The sequence below is a fragment of the Bufo bufo genome, chromosome 2 (genome assembly GCF_905171765.1).
Source record: "Bufo bufo chromosome 2, aBufBuf1.1, whole genome shotgun sequence".
Lineage (NCBI taxonomy): Eukaryota > Metazoa > Chordata > Amphibia > Anura > Bufonidae > Bufo > Bufo bufo.
This window is the reverse complement of record NC_053390.1, coordinates 4,820,394-4,840,787: the sequence shown is the minus strand read 5'-3', so window position 1 is coordinate 4,840,787 and position 20,394 is coordinate 4,820,394. Positions and strand designations below refer to the sequence as shown.

At 46.2% G+C, this 20,394-nt stretch overlaps 1 protein-coding gene across 4 annotated transcripts in view; it reads right to left on the bottom strand.

Annotated features, from left to right (window-relative positions):
- Positions 1 to 20,394, bottom strand: part of LOC120991960 (B-cell differentiation antigen CD72-like) — a 96,116-nt gene that overhangs the window by 46,192 nt on the left and 29,530 nt on the right. For 3 of the 4 annotated variants that reach the window (XM_040420711.1, XM_040420714.1, XM_040420713.1), the window contains exons 2-3: positions 14,397 to 14,525; positions 13,445 to 13,534 (exon numbers count right to left, since the gene is read on the bottom strand). In XM_040420711.1, coding sequence (XP_040276645.1) covers positions 13,445 to 13,534; positions 14,397 to 14,525 — 219 coding nt within the window. The remainder of the gene's footprint in view (positions 1 to 13,444; positions 13,535 to 14,396; positions 14,526 to 20,394) is intronic. The other variant, XM_040420712.1, reaches the window with a different exon arrangement.

The following is a 20,394-nucleotide window of genomic DNA, read 5'->3' as shown; positions in this document are numbered from 1 at the left end:
CGTTAACGACTACCTGTATGAACTCTGCAGCAGGACAGGATCTGGGATGCTTGGTTTTTTTCACCACGCCAGTGGCTGCTCATGCGCGACGCATGCAGACTTCTGCAGCCATTTGATGAGATCACCAAACTGGTCAGTCGCAGCCAGGGCGCCATCAGTGACATCGTACCTTATGCCTTCTATCTGGAGCGTGCATTGCTTCGTGTCATTGATCAAGCCGCCGAGTAGCAGGAGCAGGAAGATGAGGAAGTCGCAATGCTGAATTAATTCCCAGGGGGGGGCTACTCCATCTGAGACAAGTCAGAAGGAGTCTGAAGAGGAGTCAGAGGAGGATGGGCTGGGGGGAGGAGGAGGAGGAGCAAGAAGAGCAGGCTTTGAGGGATACTTTAAACTTTTCGGGAATCCCTGGTGTTGTCCGTGGCTGGGGGGAGGAGACTGAGGACGACATTCTCCTGGGAGACGAGCAGGAGCCAGGCCGCTCCACCGCTTCTAATTCAGTGCAAATGGGGGCCTTCATGCTCCAGTGTTTGAAGAGGGACCCCCGTATAAAAAGCATAAAGGGCAAGGACCAGTACTGGGTGGCAACGTACTTAGACCCCCGGTACAAACACAAAATGGTGGACATGTTATCAGCATCACACAGGGCTGGCAGAATGTAGCATTTCCATGCCTTGCTGCGAGAGATGCTGCATTATGCTGTTCCGGGCTCTGGCACAGGAATTTCTACCCATAGCAAATCAGGTGTGGGTACAAATCCTACTGCGTCTGCAAGAAGAGGGTGGCTTGAAGATGTGTTGGTCACATTGGATAGGAGATCATTCTTGTAGCCAACCCATCGACAGCCGCCCTCCGTATCCAGCCTCAGGGAACGCCTAGACCGACAGGTGTCCGACTACATCGGGTTAACGGCCGATGTGGATGCTCTGAGAAGCGAGGAACCCCTTGACTACTGGGAGTGCAGGCTTGACCTGTGGCCAGAGCTGGCACAATTTGCCATGGAACTCTTGGCTTGCCCCTACTCGAGTGTCCTGTCCGAAAGGACGTTCAGCACAGCAGGGGGAATCGTGACCGATAAGCGCACTCGCCTAGGTCACGAATGTGTGGACTACCTCACATTTCATACTAAAAATGAATGAGGCATGGATCTCAGAGGAATTCAACACCTGTGACGACCACGTGTAATTGAATTCCCTTATGCCAGCCCACACATATCCGCCACCACCCAGAACAAAGAACGGTCCTTGTCTTATGTACATCAGCAGCATAAAAGGCCTTTTCTGTCAGGTCAATGCCTAATTTTTGGGGCCTCTACTCCATTTGGGGCCTCTACATTTGATCGCGAACGCGCATTCACATTCGTGAAACACCCCGGTCAATGTTCGTCTACTAGTCACAACTAATGAAAGCTCTCTACATTGAGCTTATACATTTTCTACTAGGAGGAGCTCACTACATACAGATTTACTGCCACTACTAGAGGGAGCTCACTGCATACATGCTGTATTATACAGACACTACTAAGAGTAGCTCATTACATTCAGATTTTATTACAAGACCCGGAGGCTCCTATTGCTATTCTCCTTCTTCACTCTGACCAATAGCAGCAAAGAAAAACTGAACACGTGATCAGCCCCTCCCCATAGTCCCAGTATAACAGGCAACTCCGCCTGCATATCCTCCTCTTTCTTTGCTGCTGACCGCAGAGATAAGTATTTGTGATTGATTATTGCTTTGACTGCTTTATTGTATATATAGGTTTATCCTTACTAGTCTTATTTTATTTCTATTGTCCTCCACAAGTATTTATAACTTGTGTTTTTTCCTCTTGGGGGCTTATTGCCCCGTTTTGTATATATATCTGGTATATTTTTCCTCTAGGGGGTTAATTGCTTTTCCATCTGCCTGCGCTTGTCGGCTATTACCTTCCTTTTCGCTCCGGCCCCCTCCCCGCCATCCCCCCACCCCCCTTTTCTGGTCCGTTCCCGCCGCTTAGGTTGTTACCTTCTCATCTTGCCGCTTCGGCGCCTTCCAGCCTCAGCTTTCGCGAGCGAGATCTCGGGCGCTTCCTCTTCCGGACATCTCCTGTGCGGCGCTCTGGAGCTCGGCTGCCTCGGCCCATCTTGGGGATTACCTTCAAGATGGAGGGCATCCATCTTCTTCGAGACTTACTGCAGATGAGCGACTGGATGGTCAAACTGGACCTAAAAGACGCTTATCTAACGGTCCCAGTAGAGGACGCGTCCAGGAACCTCCTCTGTTTTTCCTGGAAAGACAGGATTTGGCAGTTTACGTGCCTCCCATTCGGCCTCTCATCAGCTCCATGGTGCTTTACCACACTGATGCGCCCGGCCATGGCCTGGCTGCGCAGTCGGGGAGTTCGCCTCATCGTGTACCTGGACGACATCCTGATCATGGCTCAGGATTGTTCGGTGTTGCTGGACCACCTTCGCTGGACCATGGAACTTCTATCCGATCTGGGCTTCCTGCTCAACCAGGAGAAGTCCTGCCTCACCCCGTCTCACAAAATGGAGTTCCTCGGGTTCATGGTAGATTCCACGGCAGGGACCCTCAGCCTACCATCGGCCAAGATTCGGTCTATTCGGAAAGAATTGCACAGAGCGAGGTCTTCTACCCAGATCCCACTGCGTCAACTGGCAAGGATAATTGGTTTTCTAGCCTCGTCTATTCAGGCGGTATTCCCAGCCCCACTCCATTACCGGGCTCTACAACGTCTGAAGATTTCTCATCTACGGACGGGAGCTTCCTATGCAGATTGGATCTCCTTGGACAAGGAGACCAAGGAAGAGCTATCCTGGTGGATCCACAACTTACACGCCTGGAACGGCAAGGCTATTTTCGGTCATCGTCCGGATTTCACGGTGGACTCGGATGCCAGCCTGTCGGGCTGGGGGGCACACTGCGAGGGAATCGCAACCGGTGGTGGCTGGTCAGAGACCGAAGCGGGATTCCACATCAATGCGCTGGAGCTGTTGGCGGGTTCGTTCGCAATCAAGAGTTTTACGAGGAACACGGCCAGATCGTGCATTCAATTACGCATGGACAATGTGTCGGCGGTGCGTTACATCAATGGCATGGGCGGAACCCGTTCCACCATATTATCACGTTTGGCGACGGACTTCTGGGACTACTGCCTATCCAGGGATTTGATGGTTTTGGCGGAATATCTTCCGGGCGTCCACAACATTAACGCGGATTGGAGCTCTCATTATCTATCGGACTCCAGCGATTGGCAGTTAGATCCAACGGTATTCCTTTCCTTAGCATCGATTTGGGGTCCTTTCTGCATCAACCTTTTTGCCTCCCGCCTGAACACGCAACTGCCACGGTTCTACAGCTGGCGCCCGGACCCGGAAGCCGAAGCGGTGGACGCATTTCTACAGGATTGGTCCAAGGGCCTTCTCTACGCGTTTCCTCCGTTCCAACTGATTCCCCGGACACTGATTCAAGTCCGCCGTTACATTGCCGATCTGACACTTCTGGTCCCATTTTGGAGCTCCCAATCGTGGTTTCACCTTCTGGAGATGATGATAGAGATCCCGCTGCTGCTTCCGATGTCTCAGACTCTCCTCCGCGGCCCGCATCACCAACCGCATCCTCTACTTCTGGACGGGTCCCTGCGCCTGTTGGCGCGTCGGATTTCAGGGGACCCTGGGAGGTCCCGGGAGTTTCGGGAACAGCTAGAGTCCTTTTGGAGAACGCATGGGCCCCAGGAACCAGAAGGTCTTACAGGTCAGCCTGGGGATCTTGGGCTAGCTGGTGCTTGGCTCGGGACTTGGATCCCGTTTCAGCACCTGTGACGGAGATTTTACATTTCCTGTCTTCCCTCTTTGACCAGGGCAAGGCCTATCGTACGATCAGCCTGTTCAGATCGGCCATCTCAGCGTCTCATCAAGGCTTTGACGGTACTCCGGCGGGTCAACACCCTTTGGTGTGCCGTCTCTTGCGTGGCTCGCGTATGTCTCGACCTCCAAGACCAAGGTTTTCTGCCACTTGGGACATGTCATGTTGTGGCGAAACCAACCTCGCCACTGGGTTTTGGAGGGGCCTGGCTCTGTTCTGATTGTCCTCATATGGCTTGGATCTGAGCGCTCAGATGCCACAAACACAGTCAAATCGCCATGGGGTTTAAGTTTTGCATGGGCTGATGAGAGGGCCCATAATCCTGGGGCAAGAGGCTGGTAGCCAGGCCCCTCCAAAACCCAGTGGCGAGGTTGGTTTCGCCACACATGTGTCCTCTCATTTTTGTCCTCTTGGCCTCAGAATTCAGACCTTTCCCTTAGGCAACTGTCTGCGAAGCTTGTCACCCTTTTCTGTTTGGTTTCCTGCAAGCGGGTTTCAGACGTCCGGGCTTTAGATCATGATGCCCGCTCGTACACCCCGGATGGCGCCACTTTCGACATCTCTAGGAGGACTAAGACCCACATACGTTCGGTCTCGTACCCTGCTTTCCTGGGCCACACACACGTTTGATAAAAATGTGCGCAAAGAGCTTCTATTTTTTCATTTCTAATAGGTATAATACCACTTTCATTTAGAATGATCCCTATTTCTCAGGTCTATTGTTTGCATGTGAAATGTTGTGCAGCCATGCTTTTATTAATTCAGATTATACAGTCACCACTAGAGGGAGCTCACTATATACAGTTTGTACAGCCACTATTAGAGGGAGCTCCCTACATTCAGATTATACAGTTACCCCTAGAGGGAGCTCACTACATACAAAATATACAGCGACCACTAGACGGAGCTCACCGCATACAGATTATACAGCCATCGCTAGGGGGGCTCTTCCCATAACCAACATACAAACACCACTAGAGGGAGCTCACTACATACAGATTATAAAGCCACCAGTAGGGGAAGCTCATAACATAAAGATTATACAGCCACCACTAGAGGGAGCTCACTACATACAGATTATAAAGCCACCAGTAGGGGAAGCTCATAACATAAAGATTATACAGCCACCACTAGAGGGAGCTCACTACATACAGATTATACAGCCACCACTAGAGGGAGCTCACTACATACAGATTATACAGTCACTACTAGAGGGAGCTCACTACATACAGATTATACAGCCACCACTAGAGGGAGCTCACTACATACAGATTATACAGCCACCACAAGAGGGAGCTATATCCTGACCACACAGTGCGTCCCGGTATATCACACATAGTCCTGTGTACTATCCTGATGACTATACTGGAGGTCTACATCATGGAGATGGATGACTGATCTACATATACTATATCCTGACCACACAGTCTGTCCTGGTATATCACACATAGGCCATTGCCATATGCATGACGCCGAGGAGCAGCATCCGCCGCCTTTTGATCTGTGGACAGTTAACATCGAAGGCTGTACAGATAAGTGACATTGTTGTCTCATGCACCTACCTAAAACCGCCGTTGAGCATGTAGGAGCATACACATTTGAAGAGCTCTTTGAATATTTCTTGATGTGAATGGTCAGGAGAGCTGTATTCAACATGTGGTAGTTAAACACTATTATGAACATAAGTGTGCAGGATCCAGGCTGCGCTTTGTATATATCTGGACTTTATCTTCACTGTTGAATGAATGTTTCTATAACAGTCGAGTAGTGACCCTAACAGATTTGGTCACATGAACTGAGGGGAAACCTGGCCATGAGCACTTGACTGTAGGGTGCTACCTAGCCTGGTTTAAATGGAAATTTGTTGAGGACTGGACTAATAAACGGACCTCACATGACCATCAGCACCCATGATTGACTGCAGCTTAACACTGCAGGGTGCTGTATAAGACTTGGTCTTCCATTTATACCCCATTGGATTAAAGTGACTTTGATTGATTGGTCACTGACATCATCATTTTTTGGTCCCCTGAGGAATCAGGAACCTCTGAGGAAACGCGTCGGGACTACCATTATATCTAGATACGCAGCTACACCATACATCTGCCAGTTGGTTGATTATACCGTACACTGTGGCGTCAGCCCCAGTTGTCACTTGGTTCTATTGACTCCATCATGCTGCCAGACGTACCTTATCTGCGTGTCTAGCAACTTATATACTATATATGTCAGATTGTTGATTGTACTATATTTTTTGCAGTGTCTGTTTCCATTAGACCGCAATTTAGTTCAATCAACTAGATTTTTCTGTCAGTTCACCTGCCCTCCTACACTGATCGATTAGCTAAGGGAACTTACGGACCTTATTCTGTCTATCGGGCAAAGCTGGGCAGTCCATTTTTAGGGAGGGTGACGGCAGGGTTATAGTAGTAGGCTAGTAGGACAGGGACTAGAGCAAGGGACATCTAGGGCGATTGACCCAGCACTGTGTCCCTCTTTCTACGTTTTTCTCCTCCTGCTCTATTTATACACCGCTATCCCTGCAGGTCCCCTTTCATCTCCTTGTTAGCTTTAATTGCCCAAGGGGATAACGCAGCCTTCTGCTGCAGCTTTTTGTATGTTTCATGTGTTTTGGGCCTATTATTTTATTATAGACATTATTAAATGTTACGTTTTAAACAAGCTACCCACTTATTGTGATTTTCTCTGGATTAGAAGGGTTTAGCATACCTGTATTAACAGTAGTTTGACCCACTTAAATTGGTTGTGTTAAATTTATATCCTGTTCACACAGTCTGTCCTGGTATATCACACATAGTCCTGTGCACTGTCCTGATGACTATACTGGAGGTCTACGTCATGGAGATGGATGACTGATCTACATATACTATATCCTGACCACACAGTACATCCTGGTATATCACACATAGTCCTGTGTACTGTCCTGATGACTATACTGGAGGTCTACATCATGGAGATGGATGACTGATCTACATATACTATATCCTGTCCACACAGTCTGTCCTGGTATATCACACATAGTCCTGTGTACTGTCCTGATGACTATACTGGAGGTCTACATCATGGAGATGGATGACTGATCTACATATACTATATCCTGACCACACAGTACATCCTGGTATATCACACATAGTCCTGTGTACTGTCCTGATGACTATACTGGAGGTCTACATCATGGAGATGGATGACTGATCTACATATACTATATCCTGACCACACAGTCTGTCCTGGTATATCACACATAGTCCTGTGCACTGTCCTGATGACTATACTGGAGGTCTACATCATGGAGATGGATGACTGATCTACATATACTATATCCTGACCACACAGTGTGTCCTGGTATATCACACATAGTCCTGTGTACTGTCCTGATGACTATACTGGAGGTCTACATCATGGAGATGGATTACTGATCTACATATACTATATCCTGACCACACAGTCTGTCCTGGTATATCACACATAGTCCTGTGTACAGTCCTGATGACTATACTGGAGGTCTACATCATGGAGATGGATGACTGATCTACATATTCTATATCCTGTCCACACAGTGCGTCCTGGTATATCACACATAGTCCTGTGTACTATCCTGATGACTATACTGGAGGTCTACATCATGGAGATGGATGACTGATCTACATATACTATATCCTGACCACACAGTGTGTCCTGGTATATCACACATAGTCCTGTGTACTGTTCTGATGACTATACTGGAGGTCTACATCATGGAGATAGATGACTGATCTACATATACTATATCCTGTCCACACAGTCTGTCCTGGTATATCACACATAGTCCTGTGTACTGTCCTGATGACTATACTGGAGGTCTACATCATGGAGATGGATTACTGATCTACATATTCTATATCCTGTCCACACAGTCTGTCCTGGTCTATCACACATAGTCCTGTGCACTGTCCTGATGACTATACTGGAGGTCTACATCATGGAGATGGATTACTGATCTACATATACTATATCCTGTCCACACAGTGCGTCCTGGTATATCACACATAGTCCTGTGTACTGTCCTGATGACTATACTGGAGGTCTACATCATTGTGATGGATTACTGATCTACATATTCTATATCCTGACCACACAGTCTGTCCTGGTATATCACACATAGTCCTGTGTACTGTCCTGATGACTATACTGGAGGTCTACATCATGGAGATGGATGACTGATCTACATATACTATATCCTGACCACACAGTCTGTCCTGGTATATCACACATAGTCCTGTGTACTGTCCTGATGACTATACTGGAGGTCTACATCATGGAGATGGATGACTGATCTACATATACTATATCCTGACCACACAGTCTGTCCTGGTATATCACACATAGTCCTGTGTACTGTCCTGATGACTATACTGGAGGTCTACATCATGGAGATGGATGGCTGATCTACATATACTATATCCTGACCACACAGTGCGTCCTGGTATATCACACATAGTCCTGTGCACTGTCCTGATGACTATACTGGAGGTCTACATCATGGAGATGGATGACTGATCTACATATACTATATCCTGTCCACACAGTCTGTCCTGGTCTATCACACATAGTCCTGTGCACTGTCCTGATGACTATACTGGAGGTCTACATCATGGAGATGGATGACTGATCTACATATACTATATTCTGACCACACAGTGTGTCCTGGTATATCACACATAGTCCTGTGTACTGTTCTGATGACTATACTGGAGGTCTACATCATGGAGATGGATGACTGATCTACATATTCTATATCCTGTCCACACAGTCTGTCCTGGTCTATCACACATAGTCCTGTGCACTGTCCTGATGACTATACTGGAGGTCTACATCATGGAGATGGATTACTGATCTACATATACTATATCCTGTCCACACAGTGCGTCCTGGTATATCACACATAGTCCTGTGTACTGTCCTGATGACTATACTGGAGGTCTACATCATGGAGATGGATTACTGATCTACATATTCTATATCCTGACCACACAGTCTGTCCTGGTATATCACACATAGTCCTGTGTACTGTCCTGATGACTATACTGGAGGTCTACATCATTGTGATGGATTACTGATCTACATATTCTATATCCTGACCACACAGTCTGTCCTGGTATATCACACATAGTCCTGTGCACTGTCCTGATGACTATACTGGAGGTCTACATCATTGTGATGGATTACTGATCTACATATACTATATCCTGTCCACACAGTCTGTCCTGGTATATCACACATAGTCCTGTGTACTGTCCTGATGACTATACTGGAGGTCTACATCATGGAGATGGATTACTGATCTACATATACTATATCCTGTCCACACAGTCTGTCCTGGTATATCACACATAGTCCTGTGTACTGTCCTGATGACTATACTGGAGGTCTACATCGTGGAGATGGATGACTGATCTACATATACTATATCCTGACCACACAGTCTGTCCTGGTATATCACACATAGTCCTGTGTACTGTCCTGATGACTATACTGGAGGTTTACATCATGGAGATGGATTACTGATCTACATATACTATATCATGTCCACACAGTGTGTCCTGGTATATCACACATAGTCCTGTGTACTGTCCTGATGACTATACTGGAGGTCTACATCAAGGAGATGGATGACTGATCTACATATACTATATCCTGTCCACACAATCTGTCCTGGTCTATCACACATAGTCCTGTGTACTGTCCTGATGACTATACTGGAGGTCTACATCATGGAGATGGATGACTGATCTACATATACTATATTCTGACCACACAGTGTGTCCTGGTATATCACACATAGTCCTGTGCACTGTCCTGATGACTATACTGGAGGTCTACATCATGGAGATGGATGACTGATCTACATATACTATATTCTGACCACACAGTGTGTCCTGGTATATCACACATAGTCCTGTGTACTGTCCTGATGACTATACTGGAGGTCTACATCATGGAGATGGATTACTGATCTACATATACTATATCCTGTCCACACAGTGCGTCCTGGTATATCACACATAGTCCTGTGTACTGTCCTGATGACTATACTGGAGGTCTACATCATTGTGATGGATTACTGATCTACATATTCTATATCCTGACCACACAGTCTGTCCTGATATATCACACATAGTCCTCTGCACTGTCCTGATGACTATACTGGAGGTCTAAATCATGGAGATGGATTACTGATCTACATATACTATATCCTGACCACACAGTGCGTCCTGGTATATCACACATAGTCCTGTGTACTGTCCTGATGACTATACTGGAGGTCTACATCATGGAGATGGATGACTGATCTACATATACTATATCCTGTCCACACAGTGTGTCCTGGTATATCACACATAGTCCTGTGTACTGTCCTGATGACTATACTGGAGGTCTACATCATGGAGATGGATTACTGATCTACATATACTATATCCTGTCCACACAGTGCGCCCTGGTATATCACACATAGTCCTGTGTACTGTCCTGATGACTATACTGGAGGTCTACATCATGGAGATGTATAGCTGATCTAAATATACTATATCCTGACCACACAGTGCGTCCCGGTATATCACACAAATGTGCGCAAAGAGCTTCTATTCTTTCATTTCTAATAGGTATAATACCACTTTAATTTAGAATGATCCCTATTTCTCAGGTCTATTGTTTGCATGTGAAATGTTGTGCAGCCATGCTTTTATTAATTCAGATTATACAGTCACCACTAGAGGGAGCTGTCACGACTGTGACTGATCCAGACAGGTCTGGGAGGAGAAGGTCGCAGCGACTTGCTACTCGCGATAGCTTGTGAGTTTGCTCCGTGGTTCAGGGTATGTCATCTGGGTTTGCCTTGTGAACCTTTTTGTCCTGACTGGGAGTTTGTAGGCATCCTTCTCAGGTGAGTCCTGTCTGCCACTCCCAGCTGCTATATTAGTTTCAGTTTCACTTGCAGTCATTGCCAGATATAGTCCTTACTTCCAGTGCTACTCTGACCTTGGAAGGAGATCGTTTGATGGTGTTGCTGTGGAGCTCTTGTCCGGCGTGGACTGTCGTGTTTGGGATCGCCTTCTCTGCTCGTGACTGGATAAGTCTATCTCTGCTGTCGTTTGTTTGTTGCTGTCTTCCCCTGTTGTTTTCCGAAGAGAGAATGTGGGTTCCAGCATCAGAGATAAAAGCGGACAGACTCATTCGGGCTTTTCATAGCTCCCATCCGGAGAGGCCTGGTCTTGAGGGTCCAGGGGCCCCTCGTAGAAAGGGGGGTACTGTCACGACTGTGACTGATCCAGACAGGTCTGGGAGGAGAAGGTCGCAGCGACTTGCTACTCGCGATAGCTTGTGAGTTTGCTCCGTGGTTCAGGGTATGTCATCTGGGTTTTGCCTTGTGAACCTTTTTGTCCTGACTGGGAGTTTGTAGGCATCCTTCTCAGGTGAGTCCTGTCTGCCACTCCCAGCTGCTATATTAGTTTCAGTTTCACTTTCAGTCATTGCCAGATATAGTCCTTACTTCCAGTGCTACTCTGACCTTGGAAGGAGATCGTTTGATGGTGTTGCTGTGGAGCTCTTGTCCGGCGTGGACTGTCGTGATTGGGATCGCCTTCTCTGCTCGTGACTGGATAAGTCTATCTCTGCTGTCGTTTGTTTGTTGCTGTCTTCCCCTGTTGTTCTCCTAGACGTGAGTGATGGTGACTAGCGCTCCCATCGGCCTTTCCCCAGTCCAGACTTGTTAGGGCGACTGAGGGTTTAGGCATCCTGCTCGCCGCACGGGTTCACACCCCGTCTAGGGTATCAGGGCAGACAGGTGCCAGCTTAGGTTTAGTCAGGGGTGGCCATTCTATTTCCCATCCGAAGATAAGGGTCCCCCTTCCCCTCCGTCTGGTGCGACACGACTGCTGCTGGGATAGCGGTCGTGACAGGAGCTCACTAGATACAGATTATACAGCCACTATTAGAGGGAGCTCCCTACATACAGATTATACAGTTACCCCTAGAGGGAGCTCACTACATACAGATTATACAGCCGCCACTAGAGGAAGCTCAATACATACAGATTATACAGCCACCACAAGAGGGAGCTCACTACATACAGATTATACAGCCGCCACTAGAGGAAGCTCACTACATACAGATCATACAGCCACCACTAGAGGGAGCTCACTACATACAGATTATACAGCCACCACTAGAGGGAGCTCACTACATACAGATTATACAGCCACCACTAGGGGGAGCTCACTACATACAGATTATACAGTCACCACTAGAGGGAGCTCACTACATACAGATTATACAGCCACCACTAGAGGGAGCTCACTACATACAGATTATACTGCCACCACTAGAGGGAGCTCACTACATACAGATTATACAGCCACCACTAGAGGGAGCTCCCTACATACAGATTATACAGCCACCACTAGGGGGAGCTCACTACATACAGATTATACAGTCACCACTAGATGGAGCTCACTACATACAGATTATACAGCCACCACTAGAGGGAGCTCACTACATACAGATTATACAGCCACCACTAGAGGGAGCTCACTACATACAGATCATACAGCCACCACTAGAGGGAGCTCACTACATACAGATTATACAGCCACCACTAGAGGGAGCTCACTACATACAGATTATACAGTCACCACTAGGGGGAGCTCACTACATACAGATTATACAGTCACCACTAGAGGGAGCTCACTACATACAGATTATACAGCCACCACTAGAGGGAGCTCACTACATACAGATTATACTGCCACCACTAGAGGGAGCTCACTACATACAGATTATACAGCCACCACTAGAGGGAGCTCCCTACATACAGATTATACAGCCATCACTAGAGGGAGCTCACTACATACAGATTATACAGCCTCCACTAGAGGAAGCTCACTATATACAGATTATACAGTCACCACTAGGGGGAGCTCACTACATACAGATTATACAGTCACCACTAGAGGGAGCTCACTACATACAGATTATACAGCCACCACTAGAGGGAGCTCACTACATACAGATTATACAGCCACCACTAGAGGGAGCTCACTACATACAGATTATACAGCCACCACTAGGGGGAGCTCACTACATACAGATTATACAGCCACCACTAGGGGGAGCTCACTACATACAGATTATACAGTCACCACTAGAGGGAGCTCACTACATACAGATTATACAGCCACCACTAGAGGGAGCTCACTACATACAGATTATACTGCCACCACTAGAGAGAGCTCACTACATACAGATTATACAGCCACCACTAGAGGGAGCTCACTACATACAGATTATACAGTCACCACTAGAGGGAGCTCACTACATACAGATTATACAGCCACCACTAGAGGGAGCTCACCGCGTACATATTATACTGCCACCACTAGAGGGAGCTCACTACATACAGATTATACAGCCACCACTAGAGGGAGCTCACTACATACAGATTATACAGCCACCACTAGAGGGAGTTCACTACATACAGATTATACATATTATACGATGATTACCTAACTTGACAGTTGTCACTTACACTTCACTGACAGTCCAATAGTGGAGGCCAGTAACATGACAGATGCCAGTAAGGGGACCAGCATCAGGAGCGGGGCTCTGGACCAGAATCCTAAAAGAGACACATAAGAGTCAGAATTACTGATTTTCGGACGTTTTCAGGCGCCTCATCCTCTGATAAATATAATATCCTACACCTCGCTCTGTTATCCCGCTGGAGACACCTGAACGAGTGTCTGTGAAATCCCCAGGACATAAAAAAAAAAAATGAGATGGGATCACTGTAAGCTTTAAGAAGACCCCCGCCCTTCTTTACAGGTGGTGACCGGAGGGAAGGTTTAGTTGTATCAGTACAAATCACATCATGCAGATGATTGAGATCACGTGTGCAGGTGACGGCGTCATTAGTGTCGGGTACCCTGATAGGTAATCACATCAGGGTAGCCATTCAGGCCACCTTCAAAAGACGGACTTAAAAACCACGCCCCCGGTCCAGTAGGCCACGCCCCTCCCACTCCGCAGCCGACAAGGATTGAAGGTAATAAAGGTAAAAATCAACTTCTGTCAGCTGCAGGGATGGGAGAGAGGGTGACTTTCTCCCTGCAGCTCACGCTCAGACAGCACGGTGCTGCTGTCTGAGAGTGAGCTGTTCAAAAGGACATCCCTGCGTCTGTCCAGGCCCAGCGCCGGATGAAGGACAGGGAGTCTGAAAGCCGGACTTTCAGGCCTAAAACCGGATCTCTGGCCACCATAAACCACACTGGAAAATCACAGGGGCACTGAAATTGATGACTGCACAGAAAAAAAAAAATTCCATCACAAAAACATCTGCACAACGGACAAAAGCGCTCCAGAAAATACTACATTTTCATCCTGAGAAGAGAAAACTTTAAACCAGGAAATATTCCACTCATTTCTCGATAATCCATAATCTAATTTTGCAGACACATGTACTAGCCCTGTAATACACAGACCTGTCCTCAGTGGGCGCTCTGGTCCAGTACGGAATGTTGGTAATTCTGTTCTCACCCTTGATGGTTTTGTACCAGTAAAATTCTCGTAGGTGACATCCCCATCATCCACAACATTCTCCTGGAAATCATCTGTAATCACAAAGTACAAGTGTGAATAAAAGATACTGTGTTCAGCTGAACGGTCCACAAACCCAGACATTGTAGGACTATGTGGATCCCATAAGGAACTATTTCACCACTGTAGAGCATTAATGTGTCTCAGCATTAAATAACCTAAAGGTTACGACACAGAGCAATGTAGTCCATAAACAGTCCTGTGCACTGTCCTGATGACTATACTGGAGGTCTACATCATGGAGATGGATGGCTGATCTACATATACTATATCCTGTCCACACAGTCTGTCCTGGTATATCACACATAGTCCTGTGCACTGTCCTGATGACTATACTGGAGGTCTACATCATGGAGATGGATGGCTGATCTACATATACTATATCCTGTCCACACAGTCTGTCCTGGTATATCACACATAGTCCTGTGTACTGTCCTGATGACTATACTGGAGGTCTACATCATGGAAATGGATTACTGATCTACATATACTATATCCTGACCACACAGTGCGTCCTGGTATATCATACGTTGTCCTGTGTACTATCCTGATGACTATACTGGAGGTCTACATCATGGAGATGGATGGCTGATCTACATATACTATATCCTGTCCACACAGTCTGTCCTGGTATATCACACATAGTCCTGTGTACTGTCCTAATGACTATACTGGAGGTCTACATCATGGAAATGGATTACTGATCTACATATACTATATCCTGACCACACAGTGCGTCCTGGTATATCATACGTTGTCCTGTGTACTATCCTGATGACTATACTGGAGGTCTACATCATGGAGATGGATGGCTGATCTACATATACTATACCTGTCCAAACAGTCTGTCCTGGTCTATCACACATAGTCCTGTGTACTGTCCTGATGACTATGCTGGAGGTCTACATCATGGAGATGGATGACTGATCTACATATACTATATCCTGTCCACACAGTGCGTCCTGGTATATCACACATAGTCCTGTGCACTGTCCTGATGACTATACTGGAGGTCTACATCATGGAGATGGATGACTGATCTACATATACTATATCCTGTCCACACAGTCTGTCCTGGTATATCATACATAGTCCTGTGTACTGTCCTGATGACTATACTGGAGGTCTACATCATGGAGATGGATGGCTGATCTACATATTCTATATCCTGTCCACACAGTGCGTCCTGGTATATCACACATAGTCCTGTGTACTGTCCTGATGACTATACTGGAGGTCTACATCATGGAGATGGATGGCTGATCTACATATACTATATCCTGACCACACAGTCTGTCCTGGAATATCACACATAGTCCCGTGCACTGTCCTGATGACTATACTGGAGGTCTACATCATGGAGATGGATGGCTGATCTACATATACTATATCCTGTCCACACAGTCTGTCCTGGTATATCACACATAGTCCTGTGCACTGTCCTGATGACTATACTGGAGGTCTACATCATGGAGATGGATGACTGATCTACATATACTATATCCTGACCACACAGTCTGTCCTGGTATATCACACATAGTCCTGTGCACTGTCCTGATGACTATACTGGAGGTCTACATCATGGAGATGGATGACTGATCTACATATACTATATCCTGACCACACAGTCTGTCCTGGTATATCACACATAGTCCTGTGTACTGTCCTGATGACTATACTGGAGGTCTACATCATGGAGATGGATGACTGATCTACATATACTATATCCTGACCACACAGTCTGTCCTGGTATATCACACATAGTCCTGTGCACTGTCCTGATGACTATACTGGAGGTCTACATCATGGAGATGGATGGCTGATCTACATATACTATATCCTGTCCACACAGTCGTCCTGGTATATCACACATAGTCCTGTGTACTGTCTGATGACTATACTGGAGGTCTACATCATGGAGATGGATGACTGATCTACATATACTATATCCTGTCCACACAGTGCTGTCCTGGTATATCACACATAGTCCTGTGTACTGTCCTGATGACTATACTGGAGGTCTACATCATGGAGATGGATGGCTGATCTACATATACTATATCCTGTCCACACAGTCTGTCCTGGTATATCACACATAGTCCTGTGTACTGTCCTGATGACTATACTGGAGGTCTACATCATGGAGATGGATGACTGATCTACATATACTATATCCTGTCCACACAGTCTGTCCTGGTATATCACACATAGTCCTGTGTACTGTCCTGATGACTATACTGGAGGTCTACATCATGGAGATGGATGACTGATCTACATATACTATATCCTGTCCACACAGTGCGTCCTGGTATATCACACATAGTCCTGTGTACTGTCCTGATGACTATACTGGAGGTCTACATCATGGAGATGGATGACTGATCTACATATACTATATCCTGTCCACACAGTGCTGTCCTGGTATATCACACATAGTCCTGTGTACTGTCCTGATGACTATACTGGAGGTCTACATCATGGAGATGGATGACTGATCTACATATACTATATCCTGTCCACACAGTCTGTCCTGGTATATCACACATAGTCCTGTGTACTGTCCTGATGACTATACTGGAGGTCTACATCATGGAGATGGATGACTGATCTACATATACTATATCCTGTCCACACAGTCTGTCCTGGTATATCACACATAGTCCTGTGCACTGTCCTGATGACTATACTGGAGGTCTACATCATGGAGATGGATGACTGATCTACATATACTATATCCTGTCCACACAGTACTGTCCTGGTATATCACACATAGTCCTGTGCACTGTCCTGATGACTATACTGGAGGTCTACATCATGGAGATGGATGACTGATCTACATATACTATATCCTGTCCACACAGTGCTGTCCTGGTATATCACACATAGTCCTGTGCACTGTCCTGATGACTATACTGGAGGTCTACATCATGGAGATGGATGGCTGATCTACATATACTATATCCTGTCCACACAGTGCGTCCTGGTATATCACACATGTCCTGTGCACTGTCCTGATGACTATACTGGAGGTCTACTCATGGAGATGGACTGGCTGATCTACATATACTATATCCTTACCACACAGTGCGTCCTGGTATATCACACATAGGTCCTGAGTACTGTACTGATGACTATTACTGGAGGTCTACATCATGGAGATGGAGGGCTGATCTACATATATATATCCTGCCACACAGTGTCCTGGATATCACACATAGTCCAGTGCACTGTCCTGAGGACTATACTGGAGGTCTACATCATGGAGATGGATGGCTGATCTACATATACTATATCCTGTCCACACAGTCTTCCTGGTATATCACACATAGTCCTGTGTACTTTCCCTGATGACTATACTGGAGGTCTACGTCATGGAGAAGGATGACTGATCTACATATACTATATCCTGTCCCACACAGTGTTCCTGGGTATATCACACATAGGCCTGATGTACTGTCCTGATGACTATACGGAGGTCTACATCATAGAGATGGATGCTGATCTACATATACTATATCCTGTCCACAACAGAGCGTCCTGGTATATCACACATAGTCCTGTGCTACTGTCCTGATGACTATACTGGAGGTCTACATCATGGAGATGGATGCTGATCTACATATACTATATCCTGTCCACACAGTGCTGTCCTGGTATATCACACATAGTCCTGTGTACTGTCCTGATGACTATACTGGAGGTCTACATCATGGAGATGGATGGCTGATCTACATATACTATATCCTGACCACACAGTGCGTCCTGGTATATCACACATAGTCCTGTGCACTGTCCTGATGACTATACTGGAGGTCTACATCATGGAGATGGATGGCTGATCTACATATACTATATCCTGTCCACACAGTCTGTCCTGGTATATCACACATAGTCCTGTGTACTGTCCTGAAGACTATACTGGAGGTCTACATCATGGAGATGGATAGCTGATCTACATATACTATATCCTGTCCACACAGTCTGTCCTGGTATATCACACATAGTCCTGTGTACTGTCCTGATGACTATACTGGAGGTCTACATCATGGAGATGGATAGCTGATCTACATATACTATATCCTGACCACACAGTCTGTCCTGGTATATCACACATAGTCCTGTGTACTGTCCTGATGACTATACTGGAGGTCTACATCATGGAGATGGATGGCTGATCTACATATACTATATCCTGTCCACACAGTCTGTCCTGGTATATCACACATAGTCCTGTGCACTGTCCTGATGACTATACTGGAGGTCTACATCATGGAGATGGATGACTGATCTACATATACTATATCCTGACCACACAGTCTGTCCTGGTATATCACACATAGTCCTGTGTACTGTCCTGATGACTATACTGGAGGTCTACATCATGGAGATGGATGGCTGATCTACATATACTATATCCTGACCACACAGTCTGTCCTGGTATATCACACATAGTCCTGTGTACTGTCCTGATGACTATACTGGAGGTCTACATCATGGAGATGGATGACTGATCTACATATACTATATCCTGACCACACAGTGTGTCCTGGTATATCACACGTTGTCCTGTGTACTGTCCTGATGACTATACTGGAGGTCTACATCATGGAGATGGATGGCTGATCTACATATACTATATCCTGACCACACAGTCTGTCCTGGTATATCACACATAGTCCTGTGCACTGTCCTGATGACTATACTGGAGGTCTACATCATGGAGATGGATGACTGATCTACATATACTATATCCTGACCACACAGTGCGTCCTGGTATATCACACATAGTCCTGTGTACTGTCCTGATGACTATACTGGAGGTCTACATCATGGAGATGGATGGCTGATCTACATATACTATATCCTGACCACACAGTCTGTCCTGGAATATCACACATAGTCCTGTGCACTGTCCTGATGACTATACTGGAGGTCTACATCATGGAGATGGATGGCTGATCTACATATACTATATCCTGTCCACACAGTGCGTCCTGGTATATCACACATAGTCCTGTGTACTGTCCTGATGACTATACTGGAGGTCTACATCATGGAGATGGATGGCTGATCTACATATACTATATCCTGACCACACAGTCTGTCCTGGAATATCACACATAGTCCTGTGCACTGTCCTGATGACTATACTGGAGGTCTACATCATGGAGATGGATGGCTGATCTACATATACTATATCCTGTCCACACAGTACATCCTGGTATATCACACATAGTCCTGTGTACTGTCCTGATGACTATACTGGAGGTCTAGATCATGGAGATGGATGACTGATCTACATATACTATATCCTGTCCACACAGTGCGTCCTGGTATATCACACATAGTCCTGTGTACTGTCCTGATGACTATACTGGAGGTCTACATCATAGAGATGGATGACTGATCTACATATACTATATCCTGTCCACACAGTGCGTCCTGGTATATCACACATAGTCCTGTGTACTGTCCTGATGACTATACTGGAGGTTTACATCATGGAGATGGATTACTGATCTACATATACTATATCCTGTCCACACAGTGCGTCCTGGTATATCACACATAGTCCTGTGTACTGTCCTGATGACTATACTGGAGGTCTACATCATGGAGATGGATGGCTGATCTACATATACTATATCCTGTCCACACAGTGCGTCCCGGTATATCACACATAGTCCTGTGCACTGTCCTGATGACTATACTGGAGGTCTAGATCATGGAGATGGATGACTGATCTACATATACTATATCCTGTCCACACAGTCTGTCCTGGTATATCACACATAGTCCTGTGCACTGTCCTGATGACTATACTGGAGGTCTAGATCATGGAGATGGATGACTGATCTACATATTCTATATCCTGTCCACACA